This window comes from Cryptomeria japonica, chromosome 3 (genome assembly GCF_030272615.1).
Source record: "Cryptomeria japonica chromosome 3, Sugi_1.0, whole genome shotgun sequence".
NCBI lineage: Eukaryota > Viridiplantae > Streptophyta > Pinopsida > Cupressales > Cupressaceae > Cryptomeria > Cryptomeria japonica.
The window spans coordinates 317,754,176-317,772,647 of NC_081407.1; the positions used below are offsets into that span (position 1 = coordinate 317,754,176).

General features: G+C 33.7%; 1 protein-coding gene across 1 annotated transcript; it reads right to left on the reverse strand.

The window, feature by feature from the left end:
* Positions 1–17,308: 17,308 nt before the first annotated feature.
* Positions 17,309–17,827, reverse strand: LOC131035937 (LOB domain-containing protein 11-like). The gene has a single exon (XM_057967709.2). It carries the CDS (start codon positions 17,825–17,827, stop codon positions 17,309–17,311), a length of 519 nt encoding a protein of 172 aa, XP_057823692.2.
* Positions 17,828–18,472: the final 645 nt, after the last annotated feature.

Sequence of the window (18,472 nt, forward strand, 5' to 3'; positions counted from 1 at the left end):
GATTGGAATTGTTTAGGCCAAAAGTAATCAAGAGGAACGCTAGAAGTTCTTTCAGCTGGTTTAAAGAGACTATGATTGACAGTAACAACTTCACCATTATGGGGAAATTTCAAACACTTGTGAATAGGAGAAGCAATAGCTTTCATGGAAGATAGCCAAGGATGTCCAAGCTTCACACGAAATTGTTTGGATGAAGGAATAATAGAAAAGTTCACATCAAGGGATTTGTTATGGACCTCAATAGGCAATGTAATAGAACCAATTGCAGGAGAAGAAAATGCATCAAATAGTTTCACAATCACATCTGTTTTGTCATATATCACTTGATTCAATTGCAAAGTAAAAAGAAATTCTTCAGTAATAACATTAATCATGCACGAAGGATCAATAAGCACTCCACGGCAAGGTGTATTCTTGACTTTTGCAACTATGTATAAAGGACCATCAGGTGCCCTAATGGTTTCACTGGAATCAAATGTGATGGAAGGTTCTTTAGGGTTTTCTTGCTGCTCTACAAAGTTAATCACATTCGGAGTCATAGACACAAGACCATCAGATGAGAGAGAGGAATCATTAGCCTCAATTGCATTAGAGGTATGAGAAGGTAATGGATCAGTGAAAATCTGAAGATTTTGATTAGGAGGAGCTACAGATGTATTGCCTTTATCATTCACTCCAGAAATAGAAATAGTATTATTATCAATCAAATCTTGAATTTTACCCTTTAAAGAAAAACATTTTTCAGTATCATGCCCAGGCTGACGATGAAATTGACAAAAAGCTTTGTTATCAAAATAAGGTGAAGTAATCTTTGCAGGATCAATTTGTCTTATAGGAGGAAGAGTAAGCACATTTTGTTCCAATAACTTATTCATAATACTATGCAATGATTCATTCAAAGGAGTATACTTTCTTTCTTTCTTAAAAAATTTAGAAATAGGAGGCACACCTGATGCTGCATTCACATTGTTGTTGATGATGTTTTCATTGAATTTGATGGAATCTCTGTTCGGTTTAAACTTCCCAAATGGTTGTTGACTGCTATCACCCTTATCACTCGGAGCCATAGGATGTGATTGTTCCATTTGACTCACAGTCAGTTGATAATTGTGAAGAGTTGCACACAACTGTTGGAAAGAAGTAAACTCAGAAGACAGAAGTTTGTCTCGAATATCTTTTTGTAAATTAGAAATAAAGATTCTTTGCATATCATTGTCAGGCACTGGAAAGGAAATTTGAGCATACAAATGCTTATATCTACCAATGAAATCAGTCACTTTTTCTTTAACACCTTGTTTACAATGCATTAAATCAATCAAAGTAACTTTAGGACTTATATTGTTTTGAAATTGTTGAATGAAAGCATTTGCAAGTTGTTCGAAAGAAGTAATAGAATAAGAAGGCAACGAGCAATACCATTGTAGGGCTTTGTCTCTTAATGTTCTAGTAAACAATTTTGCAAGCAACCTTTGGTCATAGGCAAAATCAGTACAGATTGTTTGAAAAGTCTTAACATGTGTTAGAGGATCACCTTTACCATTATAAAGCTCCAAATGCGGGATTTCAACATGTTTAGGAGGGATAGCTCGAACAATGTCAAGAGAAAGTGGGCTCGCAACATCAAATGTGGGCACACTAAACTTAGATTGATTCATAGAGGCAATTTGTTGCTGTAAAGAAGAGACAGTTTGTGCAAGATTATTAATGGTCGCTTCAGTCGAAGAGTTCATATTAGACGTGTTAGATTGTGATGGAGGTGTTATGTTATTGAAAGAAGGTAGAGAGTAAGGTGGTGGGACTCTATGATAATTAGTCATAGGAGATGATTGGATAGGAGGAACACTACAAGGAGGAATGGAATGGTTGAATGAATTGCCCCCTTGCGTGATGTTCATTTGTGGTGATATAATAGGAACACTCATTGAAGGAATGAATGAAGAAGTCGGATTAAATGAAGGAAGAGGATTAATTGAAGAAGAGGGATTGCCCCCATGACTGGTGATCATAGGAGGAATGTCTTGTGTAGAAGTAGCCATTATATTTGATGTAAAGGTAGGTATGCTAGCAATAGAAGTCATCAAAGGAATAGAATGATTGACTTGAGTAGGAGGTTGTGTATAACCCAAATTTTCAGCACAACTCTTCATAGGCATCACATTCGAATCCACAATGTGTGCAATACCACGCAAAATATCAATTCCATTTTTATCACTTTGAAGCATACGTTTTAGACCCTCAATTAAAGGAAGAGCTTGACTATCAGGGTATTCTTGAGACATCCATTGTCGAAAATCGTCAAATTGGTTATCCAATTTCGAAAGTTGTTCTTCAGAAACCTCATGGAGAGCTTCTTCATCATTAGGAGGATTAGAGGAATTACCCATGTCCTCGTTAAAAAGGCTATTCAAATTAGGTTCCATCTCCTCGGTAATTAAACCTCGGAAAGACTTAATTCTATGGCTTCGTCTAACGGGAATAGTGTAAGTAGGGCTTATTGTTGTAAAACTCATGCACTAAAGAAAGAGAGAAGATTTTGAATTTTAGAGGTAGCAATTTTCAGTAAAACCAGCCAATCTTCCAGATTTAAGCTGTTAAATGCAATCAGGACAATCTCCCGAAATTTCGGAAAAAATGTCAGGGACCATGGTGCTTCGGAGTGCACACGGTCCCAACAACTTTTTTCGAAATTTGCAGGGATGAAAGTTATGATGATTTTAGAGCTAATCTGAAAAAATTGAGTGATTTTACGATCTGTAGATAGGCCAAATTAAAGTTGCAATCTCAAGATTGAACCCTACCAAGATTGTCGAAAAATGCAAAATTTGAATTTTGAAAAAGAGAGGGAAACTGAAATTTTGAATTTTATGATTTTAGAGGGAATACCAAAAGCAATGCAAGTTTTGAAATTTGAAAGTTGACTCAATTTCACGCAAAATTCAATTTTGAAAGCGGAAATCAAAGTTGTTGTAATTAAGCACTTAATTTCAAAAGTCACAAATTGCAAAAATTTGAATGAATTACTGAAATTTCGAATGAATGATAACACACTTTTTAGATTTAGGACAGTAAGAAACACAATTTTGACACAAATTTCAATTTCAACAATTTTTGAATGATTAGAAGCCTTAATCCAAGCAATCGCTAGACCAACTTTGACTGTAATTTTGAAGGTGTTAAAATTGATAAAATCAGCCAAAATTCTGGATTTTAGCAGAAAAATACAGTAAGATCTAGCTCCCGAAATTTCGGAAAAAATGTCGGGGACGATGGCGCTCGGAGTGCACACGGTCCTCGCAACTTTTTTCCAAATTTTTAGGGATGAAAGATATTGTAATTTTATTGCGGAATCCAAAGTTACAGCTGATTTGGAGATGTTTTGATTAGTGAAATTATCAGTCAAAGGTTGAATCAAGAGGGTTTCAAAAATTAGGGTTTTGACACTTAACCACTTAATTTTCAAAATTAAAGCACAAATATGAATTGATAATTTGTAAGAGAAGGGCAGATCTGAAACAAGCATCAACAATTAAACATTTCACAAGTTTAATTGCTTAAAAAGAAAATTTAGGGTTTTTATGCAATTAACCTCTAAAATTTTGCAAAAGATCAACATGGAAATGTAATCAAGGAATCCAATTTTCAGATCTAACAATGAATAATCAGAAAGGATGTTCACGTCGGGTTCACCAAAATGTAAAGCGGAAAATCGCGATCGAACCCTAGTTGCTCTCCCCTCTTCCAACTCCAAGGAGAGAGAAGGGAGATTCACTAGGGTTGATGGTTTTCACTTAGGGGAGAGACTTTACATTCAAAAGAGGGGTTGAAACCCACAAGATCCAATCCCACACAATGCAAGATTGATGCTAAATGTGTTTCAAGGGTTAAGAAAGCAAGGCTACCCTCTTTTGTAAAGAATGTTGATAGAAGAATTAAGCTAGGAATGCATAGAAAGTGACAAAGATTCGCTTATAAACTGAGATAGGGATACAGTATGAAGCTGCGGACCTGGAATTAGCAGTAAAATGTCGATACGGCGCTGTCCTGCAAATTTGAGCAAAAGTTGTCAGGACGATGGCGCCCGAGCGCCACGGTCCTCCGAAAAATCCGCGAAACGAAGGGGGATCTATTCGTCTCTGCACAAGGATTCCAGATCTTCAATTTCAGCCGCGTACCTACAACCTACACACAGAAAAGCGAAGACGATTGGGGGGTTAGGGATTAGGGGTTTGCCTTTAGGTCAAACCCCAGTTTTGGAATTAACCAAGAAATGAGCAATGCTGTAAATGTAAATGTCTGTAATGTAAAACGAGTACTAATACCTTGTTGTAAGGATGTTTGTATCCTTATGTGCGAAGGTATAGATGTTGTATGTTGTAGTAGTATGTAGTAAGTGATCTCCTCTTCAATGGTTGAATCCTTGTCTTGAATGCAACACTTAGCCTTGAATGGAGACTTGAAATGATCAATTGCTTGAAGGAATGCTTGAATGCTTGAGTATAATTTCCACGCTTTTTCCATCATGTCGAATGAAAGAGGAAAATGTAGTTTATATACTTGTCAATTAGGGCTGATAGACTGATTTTCCCGACCTTAGGCCGACCAGGAAAGACAATTTTCCAATTTGCAAACATAAAGACCCGAAGTCCAAAAGAGACCGGGCCCAAAATAGGACCCAGGGACCAGGGCGCCCTGGTCCTGAAGGACCAGGGCGCTGGGCGCTTTGGTCCCACCTCCCGGGACAACAGGGTGCAAAGGAGGTTCAGGCCAGGGTGCAAGAAAATGCAGTTTTTGGTGTCATGAGCAAGTTTCGGGGTCTCCATTCAGGTTGCGTGTTGCGTCGCCATCGTGAAGACCGAAATGCAGTCGAAATTGCAAGTGTCGCAATTTTAGGACGCTACATATATGTGTGTGTGTGTGTGTGTGTGTGTGTGTGTGTGTGTGTGTGTGTGTGTGTATGTATGTATGTATGCATATATATACATATAGATACATACATACACATATATACATATACATACATCTGTATATATGTATATATATGTATAAATGTATGTATATGTACACACACACACACATACATACATATACATATATACATACATACATAAATATGTACATGTATATGTGTGTGTGTGTGTGTATAAAACATACATACATACATACATGCATACATACATGTACATATACATATACATGTATATATGTATATGTATATGCATGTATGCATGCATGTCTGTATGTATGTATGTATGTCTGTACACACACACACACACACACATTATATACATATACTCATAGATATGTTATATACATATGTATACACATATTATATACATACATATATATTTCTATATATTGGTATGTTTTTTATGTGAACATAACCCGCATGGATTTTTAGAGCTAAAAAGTGCGATTACACTTTTATATTTAAAAAACCCGTTCGCGCTTTTATTATAAAAAAAACCCAACCGCGTTTAGGCTGGTTAATAGCCTTGGATGACAAGGCTGGGGCTTGAGAGTTTAATTTTCCTCCATTTCCCTCCTTTTTTACGTGTTTTATTTTATCAAATTGGTTTCTCAGCTTCCTCATCATCAGTTTTACACCTCATCAACTGGGTATTTGTAAAGTTACCACCATAATTTCACACGTCTTCTAAGCTTTCTAACCATATAATTTTTTCTATACTTGGACAACATTAACATATTAAAGTTTAATATTTTTTACCAGTGCCTCCATAGTTCTCAGAGACATGTGTAGCATTTTTTTAATAACTTTTGATATACTTATCCAAATTTTAAATAAATTATACATTATTGTAGTGCGCTTTATTCTTTACACTTTTTGTTTTTATAAATGACATTTTTAATTATTTTGATGCAAGTTATGCTTCATGCATCAATAGGCATCTAATTTTCGGGTGGTGCTTGTTTTGAAAAATCATTAAAAAAAAAATTCAATAGAAAATGACAAAAAAATACACAACTTTTATTGCTCACTCTTAACTATCTTTCTACCAAAGGATTTGTCAAAATACTAAATCTAACTATGGATTTTTTGATGCGCTCGCCATACACCATGTTATGTTTTTCAGAAAAAAATGAGGAACTATTTTTCATGCGCGAAGGATTTGGCCCTCTTAATCTTATCCATTTTTTACAAACTTTAGTAGTTTAAAAACTAGATTCAAAGCACTGCAATTCTTGTTCTTTTTGCATCTTCTAATTTTCAACTTGCATGACTCTCAAATTGCTCTTCCAACTCCAGGTTTACCTGATTTTAGAAAAAATGTGTCCATTTATACCCCCATTTTTCCACACCATCTTGATGCACTTACCCATAAGCATGTGAACATATATAAACATGTAAGCATATGTAAGTATTTAATAATATAATCATTTAAGAATCTTAAGGAATAAGTGTAAAGAATGTATCACAAAAGCATCTGAATTGGTCAAGTATCATTAAAGAAAATAAGGTGTCTCTAATATGGCCAATATAATAGTGATACAACCACCAATATACATACATACCTAAGTATTAAATTTATAGGATAGGTGCATGTGCCATAATGTGGCATCCAAAAATAAGAGCATACAAAAGTCAGTAAGGCAACATGTCCCTAATGGTAATGGAAATAGAAGCATGGAATCAAAACTACTAATTATGGGACAAGATAAAAGACATAAAACCATGTAAGGGACAAGGGTCCAAAAGCATGTATAAAATCAAACTAATGGGGCAATTCCCCAAGATATAGCAATATTTTAGCTCATACACAATGTGTAAAAGAGGAAAGCATGATACCTCAAAATGTAATAGAAAGGGGAGCACTAAGCTGAAGAAAAGGGGAGAAAATAAAATTGTGATACATAAAAAAAAGGGGTAAGAATGACGTCTCACAATGAAAATGTTAAAGAAGCTGCAATATAATCACATAAGGGATGAAGGGTAAGGCATGATGCTCCCAAATGCAAGGATATGGAAATGAAAGCATAATATGCAATGAAGAAGAATAATTCCCCTAAAGTCTAAATGTATTGGAAATAAGCTCAATCTATCATGGAGGAAGGTGTGATTTATTTCTAAAGAAAAAAGGTACCTATGAAAGTGGAATATGGAAATACATGACCAAGAAGTAAGGCTTTTGAAGCATGGTATGACAATATAAATGCAACAAGTAACTCTACAAAGTAAGATGTGTTTATATAAGCTTAATGTATAAATTTGTAGGAATAAAAATGTATCATGTAAGAAAAAAGTATAGGCTCTAATAAACATAATATATTTATGTGATATCAATGAATATCATGATATATGAAAGTATGGACAATATGTAAGATCTAGCAAGTGTAGTGTCACAAATTGCACCCCATGCTAATTTCACACTTACGCATTACGACTACTGTATTTATGACAAAACCTCTGATCAAAATTTTATGATTTTGACTTCATAGGTGGCAATGATGAAGCATGAGTAGCATGTGGTATGAATTTTTAGACAAATTAGTTAGAGGGGATAATAGTGCATAGATATTTGCATGATGTGCTAACAGCCCAATAATTTCTAAGATTCAAACTAGAATAGTCCATGTAATTTTCTCTTGGTGCATGTCATAGTGGTCAAACATGCTTGTAATGGATATTCACACCCATTCCAAGCAACAAATTCTCTTTCTTCCTCATTTTGGCAATCTTGGGTAATCTTTCTCAGCTTGTCTTGCTCTCTTTCTCTCTCACAGTGAAGCTCTATCAAATTTCTCTCAATTCTTGAACACTCACAACAAACATGACTCCTCTTGTTGAAAATCTATCACATATGTAATGTCTATTATCTCAAGAGGGGAGCCAAAACTATTGGTAACACTCTCTTGCATGTCATTTTATGATCTCATCTATTATCTTTTATTGTGATAAGGGTTCTCCTCCATAGCGAGGTTTATTTCTATTTAATCTTGTTTGGTTGTTCGTGGAGGTAGAAACACCAAAGCAAGATTTTGATTAAGGCAAACCCTTATATAGGCTCCAACATTTTTTCCATATCCATGTGTGCAGGTGAACAAGTATGACATACTGAAATCCTCTATCGAGTAGTTTTTTTGCTTTTTTAATATAGATGACAGTGCAAGCACACAAACATCCTCACGATATGTTGGCATTTGAGGCTAAGGCTAAACCTGTACGGTATTGTAAAATGTGTTTCTTTCAATTTATGTTTCCGTAGCTTATACATTTTTATTGTGTCATGTTTCTATGTTGTTAAGCATTTCCATTTTTACACTCTTAATCTAACATATTATTAAATCCATTTTTTAATATTTCTTCATTAGTTCACTTGATCATTTTAACATTGAGGTAATTGAGGGTTATTCATTCCTTGAGACCTCATTGTCTTGAGAGTAGTGAATCCCCCCCTTTACATTTTGGTGAACCCAACATGAATCACATGTCGAATTTTTTTGTTCAAAGTTGTAATGCATTCAATAATGTCTTTTCAAAAGAAGATTTTGATATGTTCGAGGATGCCTCAGGAATGATTTCCTAGAGGTATATCCTTCTATTAAAAAATTCAATACAAACTCCATTAACAAAATCTTCTTCTATATAGGACGAGAAATTTGTAAATGTGATTATAGTATTTTTTGCCCCTAGTAGGCGTAAGAGACCTATCATTTATGTGACTTCGACTAGTCCTTCTCCAAAGAGAATTTATTATATCTATGATGTTCCATTTCAAATTGATTCACAAGATCTTTTTAAATGATACACATAACCTAAGGATCCTTCTTACAAGATGGTAATCCATACTTATAACACTAGATAACATACACAAAATGTTGATCAGCCTACTTCTTTACTACCTCCTCAACATGATCTTCCTCAAACACCTAAACCTGGACCCAAACAACAAAGTGACTGTGATCTTATCGAGCAACTTCATGTTACTCTTGTTAATATCCCACTTTAGGATTTGCTTTAGACTACTCCAGTTTACCAAGGCATGCTTTAGGAAGCTCTACGAAATATTCCTTCACCTTCTTTTCTTAGGCCAATGAATGTGAATGCATTATTATTGATCATATTGATGTAGATTCATCAAATATTATGTTCTATTCACATAAAACATCATTTCCAAAAGTACGAAATCATACAATTTCTTTGATGATTATAGTCTATATCAGTAACATTGGTGTTAGATGTACTCTCATTGATTCTGGTTCAACACTAAATATTTGTAGTCTTCATCTATTGCTTAAAATAAAGTTGATTTAAGCTCTCTTACAAGTTCTTCTATGTTCATTCATGGGTTTGATAACACTAGTCAATAAGCCTCATGAACAATAATTTTGCCTTTAAGGTTGGGACACGTTATTGTGCCCACCCTCGTGTCTATTATGCTAGGGCCTTTACCATACAATCTTCTCTTGGGAAGACCTTGGATTTATTCTTTAGGAGTGATTACTTCTACTCTTCATCTCTCTATAAATTGTCACTAATAATGAGGTAGTCATGGTCAAATCTAACCCTGATGCTATACATTTATGTCAAGTGGTAGCAATTGGTTAGAATTTAGTTACAATTACCTTTTATAATTTTATCCCATCATTATCTTCTAATGTGCAACATCTAATATAGTTGTTGCTACTAAAAAGGATGTTCTTAAAGAAGATTCTCTTACAAAGAAAGACCCTCCTAAAGTTGAGAATCCTAAATCTCCTATTTCTTCTTCTTCTCAATCGAATGCATATCTAGGTGATGATTGGGAGTCTTTGGATATCACTGAATATTTGATTAGAGAATACAAAGTTGACCCAATCAATCTAAATATTCTTATGATTTTATTCACATCTATTATAAACGATGATTATGCTTATGTGTTCAACAAGATGATACTTACAAAATGGATTGTACCCTATACACTAATCCTTCTTCTTCCAACTTGGAGTTGTAATTATATTATAGTCTAGGATTTCATATCATTTCTAAATAAAGATACAGAGGTAAATATTGTGGGTGCAATGAACAAGGTATCAAAGTTCCTAGGGGTTGATTTACATTTTTGTCATCTAGTAGATTAATTTTGCCAGGTCATCTAGTCACGAGCTCCATCAGTTTTAGAAATGAAATGAGATGAAGGTACATTTTATCTACCTTTCAACTAGTTATCAAATTGAAATCCTATTGCCACTTAATCATTTCATAGTCACATGCTCTCCTCATGTGGTTGCATCAATTTTACATCAACCAAAGTGAGTTTGGAGAGTGGAGCATCTTCCTTGAGTTTTGAACCTTCCTCCAATGCTCATTGTAGCTGAAATATTCATGTTTTGCTCCCTTGTTCTATAAAAGGGGAATCAAGGCCATTTGTGAAGGGTTTGTTTATAATAGATATACACTGACAAGTGTAAAATAGGTTGTAGTCAAGGATACACACCTCTTGCATAAGAGAGAATCCTTGAGCAAACAAATAACTTCAGTCAAGGAATGACATCAAATCATAAGAAAACACCATTCAACATTGGAAAAGTGGATCCTTAGAAAGGATAAGAAAGATGAATTCCCCAAAATCTTAGGGACAATAAGAAGAATTACACAACCTCTAAGGAGATATTAGAAATAAGCAAATGCACAATGTACTCACATGAAGGAATATTCAATGCAAGAAAAGACATCAAGATATGCAAAATGCAACTTTGAAGAAGAGGTAATCTTTAAAGAGAGAAAGAGAGAATTAGATGAAGGATCACATACCCCTCTAAGGAGGAATTATTCATAAAAGATGTATCCTCTCAAGAAAAAAAGGACACCAAGGTATGAAAAATGCAAGCCCTAAAGGAGATAGTGAAACCTTAAATAGAGAGAATAAATAGGATAATATTCTTGCCTCCTAATCATAGAGGCAAGGATGAATTATGTTGTTGCCCCAAGATGATTTAAATTGAAAAAGCATCACCTCTTTGACAAAGAGCCCCCAATTAAGTTAACTACCAGTGCCATAGAGTGAGGAGCAACATAATAGGAACTTAAATATTATTTGAAATGATTATGAAAATATGCCATCCATCATCACTTGTTATCTTTATGAACTTTGAAGATGCAACCTAGAAATATTGACTTTGAAACAATCTACAAGGGAACCTTAAAATTTGGATCTGAACTGGGAGGACTAGGGCACTAGGCGCCCTAGTCCCTAGGTACCGAGTTGTAGTTTATGTCTTCGTTTATGACAGAGAAGAGAAATCATGTTGACATAAAGAGGGTTGGAAAAAATACTATCTTGTTGTATTGCCATATGGAAATAAGAAGGTGTAAATTCAATAGACAATGGAGGAGGGGAGGTTGACAAAGGAAGAGGATGGAAATCTTGCTTTTCACTAAAAAGAGTGATTTTCCATGACTTTCAAGATATTGTTTCACACATACTAAAACTTGTCCATTGTATTAATGTTTAGGATTAGGAGAGGGTTTACTCTTAGGTATAATTGGCTTGGTTTAAAGAGGATGAATCAATATTTAGACATGTGTTAGGATAAAATTTTTGAGTATCAAATTCAATCATCTTAGATTTCCTGTACAAAAAGAAGGTGTGAAATCTAATCACCCTCAATCATCCTCGAAGAGTTCTTCTCTAAGAACTTCTTTAGTAGGAGATGGTGTATTTTCCCAAATTGGAGAGAGGATTGTAGGAACTAACAAATTATATTGTGCTTCAATTTGTATATTCTTTTCAATTTCCAAAACAAACATTTCATTTAATTTGATCAAATTTCCACAATCCATAACTGAATCAGTAAGATGTTTCTGGATTTGATTGTGTATGTCTTTTTTGTATCAAAGGTGTACACAATCAAATCCATAAACAACTTACTGAAACATTTCATTGTTGTATATGTAAGGAACTTCATGATACTCAGGTTGACAATTCACCCCATCCTTAACAATAATTTTAGGTTTTTGATGAGGTTGAGAGACAACTTGATGGAGATGGACAACAACCTTAGGTTTTCAACCAAATGAATAACATTGATTGGTCTTGGTTAGGTTCTTAATCTTTAGGAGAGAGAGAATTGAAAACATGATCGGGAATGGTATTATCTTCTTGTTCTAAACCTCATCTTCATGATAAACCTTAGGAAAGGGACAATCATGTCTCATTGATGCTTCATCTATAGGGGAAAGCTTATTGAAATGAATAGAAGGTGAGGTGATATTAAAGGAATTCTCTCTCATATCAACTTATTTTACCATAATATCATCCTCACTAAGGTAGCCTCATGGAGGAGGAAGATATTAAAAGAATAATTTGTACCATTCTCCAATGGTTCATCCCAAAGAGGGAGATCATTAAGAGAATTGTTAAAAATATAAATTCTTGCTTCAATATGTCCTCTTTAGGGAGAGATAATTTGGGAGAGGAATCATTGAAAGGATCATAAAGTAGAGTTTTAGATATCTTAAATCCTTGCAACTTAAGGGAATCCTCTTGCAAAAATACATTTTCTAATTTTCTAATTTAAGAAAAATGAAACTTGTAATGAAAGAAGCAAATGTAATGAAATAAAGCATAAAGGGACTAATCTAAACATACATACTAATGCAAGAAATAACTATTTTTTTTGCATTTTTATTGTTTTGAAACTTGCAAGTTAGAAGATGCAATGGAAGAATGAACTAGATCTGAAAATACAATTAAACAATTATGCAACCCACAAGTCAAGTTTAGGAAACTAAATTAGGTTTTTTATGAATTTAAACTCTTAATGTATGTTTTAAATTGAAAATATGATCTATGAGTGCAAATTTGAAATCCAATACACACAAATCAGATTTGAGAACACAAATAAGAAATTAGCATGATGAAGTTGGGTTCACCAAAATGTAAAGGTGAAAATTAAGGTTTCACCAATTAAGGTAATAATACCACTATTTTTCTTAATTAACCATTACATTTAAAGATGGAGGAGCCTAATAGATATAGGCTTAATCCCTTTGAGGAAAAAGCTCTGAAATTCTTATTTGGTTCCACTCGGGTTAGGGTTTTATTCCCTCTTTCTAAGTTGAATTTTGAAAATGTTGAAATTAGGGTAAATGGGTAAATATTGAAGAGATCGGGCATAAACAGTGACCTATAGTTGTCGTACAGAGACACCAACCTATATTTGAGTAGAAGAAGATGATTAAGATTTGTTCCCAGAAGTTCAACCTGATTTTTTGAGACTGTACTACTCCTTGCCTTGGTCCTTTGAATTTCTCACCGTCAAAAGGTGAACCTGTTTGTCTCAGTGAATCCTGTCGATCCTCTTGAATGCAAATTTTTACCTAGTTCCTGTACTCATAAAAAAATGAGAAAATTATTGTGAATATGGATTTGCCTAAGTCAAACACCAATTTAGGAATTAACATTGAATGAATTAATGCAAATACCAAAATAAATGTTGAATAGATATACCTCAGATCTATAATTATTGATGATGATGCTTTTCTCTTTGAATGTAATCACATATGTTGTATGAAATGGCATGAAAATGACAAAACCCTAATCAAACACACATGCTTGCATAGAAATGATGTAATTTTTCTCCATAATGGCTGGATGATGAATGTGTAGCCTTAAAGATCTCTAAAAATGCTTGATTAATGATTCACGGATGCAAGAATGCTTTAGGTCAAATGTAGATGGAGGCTTAGAATGCTTAGATGAGAATGAGTTGAGAAGGATGCCTTAATAGGGGTTTCATAATTGAAATCACCTTTAGGTAAACTTAGAATTGATATATTTTTTGCACGAAGCTAGATTTGAATAGGATAAGACCACTTAATTATCCTCCCACAATTTGTAGAAAAAAGTTCGGGACTAGGTAGCTCGACGACTTGGTCCAATCAACTTTTTTTTGATTTTTTAGGGATGTGAGCTATTGTGATTCTAATGCTAAATCCACCTTGGTGGCTCAAACCAAGATGTGCATATATGCAAAATATGCTTTGAGAGTTGAAATTAGGGTAGGATTAAGGATAAATCAAGATACAATGATAAAGGGTACACTTAGAATTAAGGGCCCAAATAAGAGTGTGATGATGTAATAAAGTGGAATAAGACCCATAATATTGAATCAAATATTAATTAAGTACAATAAGGTCCTATAATGCATAGAGGAAAGGGAAATACTAAAATAGGTGCTAGGAGAGTGTGAAATTGGACACACTAATAAAGGTGTAAAATTTATATAACACTACAACACCAACCTAAACTTGGCTTTGCACTAGGCTATAATGATTTCTATCTCCTTCAACATTAAAATCATTCTAAGTATTCTTGAAAATCCACATACTCAAGTTCAGCGTCCAATATCATCCTTTGGATAAAATATCTTGGATAGGAAGGATAAAAAATATTTTTGTACTACATCTATTTAGATCTCGTATTTGTTCTACTTGGATGTATATTACTAGGCATACTAGATGCCATTAGTAGAATCAAGAAATACAATATTTAACTTGGCTAGCTCTTAAAAATTAACAAACAAGTAAATAAATTAAATAAACAAAAATGAAGCCTCAATAAATATTTAAGCTTTAAATATTCTATTTTTTAATGATGAGCTATTAAAAGATGAAGTTTGGGGTTAGAACATGGATAATGCATTAGGTATTGGGACATCATAAATTTAATTTTGAATAGACAAAGTAAACACTTGTGAGAACAGTGCACCCTGAAGTGCATAAAATAGGCCTAAAAGAGTACTTAGTGTCAACATGATCAATCTCAAAACCCAAGATAATAGACATTGAAATAATTTTAGGGTTGGAAGACTAGAGATACCCCTTAATAGGTTTGCAAATAATAGAATGGAAAAAACAATAATATTGAAAGGTAAGAGCATTAGATATGTTAAGGTTTAGAGGTTGTGAGTACATCTTAACAAGTACATAAAATGTATACACTTGATATTGCAATCTAAAAAAGATAGGCCTTGTGAATGCATCATGGATCAACTATATTAGGAATATAGCCTTACATGTATTGGAGTAATTTCTTGAAGGTTTTATCTTGAAATATATAATAAAGGAATTTTACCAGGGACTACATTTAAGTATGGTATTTAGTAAAAGTATTAACCTAAGGTGATGTTAGCATGAAGTCAACTAGAGACCATCATGAGATAAATTTTTCCAAAGATTATTTAAGAAATATGTTATCATTAGGGCTTCAAAATAATGATGTTAGTCATATCTAAATTAACAACTTCAATATCCTAATGGTAGGATGAAGTCATCATGATATCACCAAGCCAAAAAAAACACGGACTTTGATAGAAGAGAAGATTGAAAAAGGGCTAGGGCCCAAGATAAAACTAGAAAATAAAGAAAAAGAAAGGAAAATGACAAAGCAAACAACAATAAATGAAAAATAAAATGTAAAAGTATCCTAACCAACCTAGAAAAGGCCATGAATGACTGAAGAGAAATACCCTACCTAATATAATGAGAGGAGAATGACACGGGAAAGAAAGGGGGTTAAATCACTATCCCCAACTACACACACATGGAAACACAAACACACACTTGAGTAATGACAATCACACAAACAATTAACAATATGAAAGTAGACCAATCAATAGGGACTGAGGAAGCACACATAAAAGCAATAATATGAAATAAAAAAGGAAAATAAGCATAAAAGGAAGGGAAGGGTCACATGGGCAATAAATTCATCGTAAATGTAGAGCCGAAAATTAGTTTTGGATGACACCATATCCTTAGCATTGGAGAAACAAGCAATTAAAAATATGAAAGTAGACCAATCAATAGGGCATGAGAAAACACACACAAAAGCAATAAAATAAAATAAAGAAGGAAAATGAGCATAAAAGAAAGGGAAGGGTCACATGGGTAGTAAATTCACCATAAATGTAGAACTGAAAATTAGTTTTGTATGACACCGTATCCTTAGCATTGGATTATTAGGTACCTCTACGATTACGTAAGGATGGACAACCCTAATACTCTAACAAGGTGACATCAGCCCCAACAAGTCCAATCTATAGTGGATTAGGGTCTCAAAACTTCCTTTGTAGTCATGCCAAGATAACCAACTCTCAAAGTCCAATGAGAGGTAAAATACTCAAAATGAACTTAAGGAGAAAACTAAAAAAGAAAAACACAAGGCAATAAAGACATAAAAGAAATAGGATAGAAAAGAAAAATAGGGAAGGCAACAAGTCCTTGTTTTGTTGAGGTAAAATGGGGCTCAAGTGTATTTAAGACACAACACTTACCTTACAATTTACCTAAAATATATTTAACTAGTAACTTATTTACCTCAAATTCAAGTAATCGCAAATACATTTAAGTATGCGGTCTTGGCATGCTTGGTACTACATAAGATAATATTACATATGACTTGCCAACATAATCCAAGAGGCTTATGAAGTTTACGATGATGATTATTTTTTTGGGAAGTTATTTGAGGAGCTCTTATATTTTATAATTTTAGAGCTCTCATCATATTCTTAAAATGGCAATTGATATCATGGGTGTTTGTGGGTACACCTCTCTATTCAATATAGGTGTCTACCCTTTTTAGCATGTTAATGGATTCATATGATTATCCTAAGGTAGTTTGAGGTAGGAATCACCTACCATGTACATATATTAAGTGGGTGGTTTTGTTATGTCTATTTTGGTTTCAGTTTTTATATGTTTTTCATTGCATGCAACATTTTTGTTTGTTCAAGCTTCTTTGCCTTGTCATATCAAGTGTTAAATCTCAAGACTCTATAGCAAAATAGTTAAAGCACTGGTCTCATTGTCTAAGATCTTGGGTTCATCCTACACCCTTTGTAGTCACTGCCTCCAATCAAATCTAGACATTTGCCTCACTTTCGAAGTTGACAATTTTTAATGTTTTTGTGTCAAATTGATTTTGAACGATTTTTTTAACTTGTTTTAGTCTTGGAAAATAAAGATTCTCTTTCAAGGATGTGCATCAGAAATAGATGGAAGGTCGAAATTATGATCTTGGAACAGAATGTGTAATAGAGATTGTAATGAAGAAAATTTGATAATGTAAATTGATATCATGCAGGTAGAGAAAAGCAATCTAACAAACACATACCTTAGTATATAATAAAACAGCTGTAAAAAAATTTCAACCACATAACAGAAGTGAAGAGCAACCTACAAACAGATATACTCAATATAATCTTCTTTCAAAGGTATTCTAATCTAGAAGAACAAAAGATAGGATACAGATAATAATACTGAGATTAATAATAAAGATCATTAGCACTTGAGTGAAATATGATATATTCATAATGGATCTCTGGTCTCAGACTGTGGCTTCAAAAGTTCCGCCTTGTTGTTTTCATTGGCAATAAATGCTGCAGTAGTAGCCCCATTGAGTTGTGCCTGCAGAATGGCATTTTCTGCCTGCAATTTGAGAAGCTGTTGATTGGCAATAGATGTACAAGTAAGAGCCCCATCGAGCTGTGCCTGGAGAATGGCCTTCTCTGCCTGCAATTTGGTAAGCTGTTGATGGAGGTTCCAAACAATTCCAGCACACCCATACACAGGATCTCTATGCCTGGCCTTGGCTTCATACACCATGCTGTTCACTGCATCTGCTCTCATCTCCATTGCAATTCCTTCCAGCATTTTAATGATATTACTTGCTCCAAATACTCTATGAGCCTCTATATATCGCTGTGGCTCATTTGGAGGAAAGAATGGAGCCAGCACGCAGCTTTCTGTACATCTTCTTCTCAGCAGTTTGCATGATGCGCATGGAGATGATGATGATGATGATGGGTGTTCCATTTTATCCGCCATTTTCGAACGCTCAAATGTCTAGCGCAATGAAATGTATAAGTCGAATAACTCCAAGTTAAAGGACACAGCTCGGTGCTTTATACTCCTCCGGTTGGTTCAAGGAGAAATTTCAATGGAGGTCTATATTTTTTATTTTATTTATGCAAAATTAGAGAAGGACCTTTTAAAAGAGGTTAAAAAAGACGGTAGAGACTAAAAACATTTAACAAACAAATATTTGAAAGCCATTTTAAGATTAAGACTACGTTACTTAAAATTTAAAACGTTAAAATATTGGCAAATATCTTTAATACTTAGTATATGCCTATATGATTAGGATTTATGTTCTCCTCATTAATAAAATTTAATTATTTATTAATTTTTTTTAATATTAAATATTAAATTTAAAATAATTGTACCATTGAGTTATGCATATTTTATATATACATATTTTTTCATGTTCATGACGTCTCAATGAAATGTTAATAAATAATATATTTTTCACTTGATTTCAATTATATGTATCTTGATTTTTAATTTAATTATTCATTATTTTAATTCAATTTATCTATTTACAAGGACCAACCTTAATTATTGTTCTAGAAATCAAGGTGAATAGGTTTTGGACATCAAATTATTTGCTATTATTTTTGGGTGTAGGTTTCA

Bases quoted from the DNA above. Each gene is read 5' to 3' on its own strand.
- LOC131035937 (XM_057967709.2), bottom strand. From the start codon at position 17,827: ATGGCGGATAAAATGGAACACCCATCATCATCATCATCATCTCCATGC.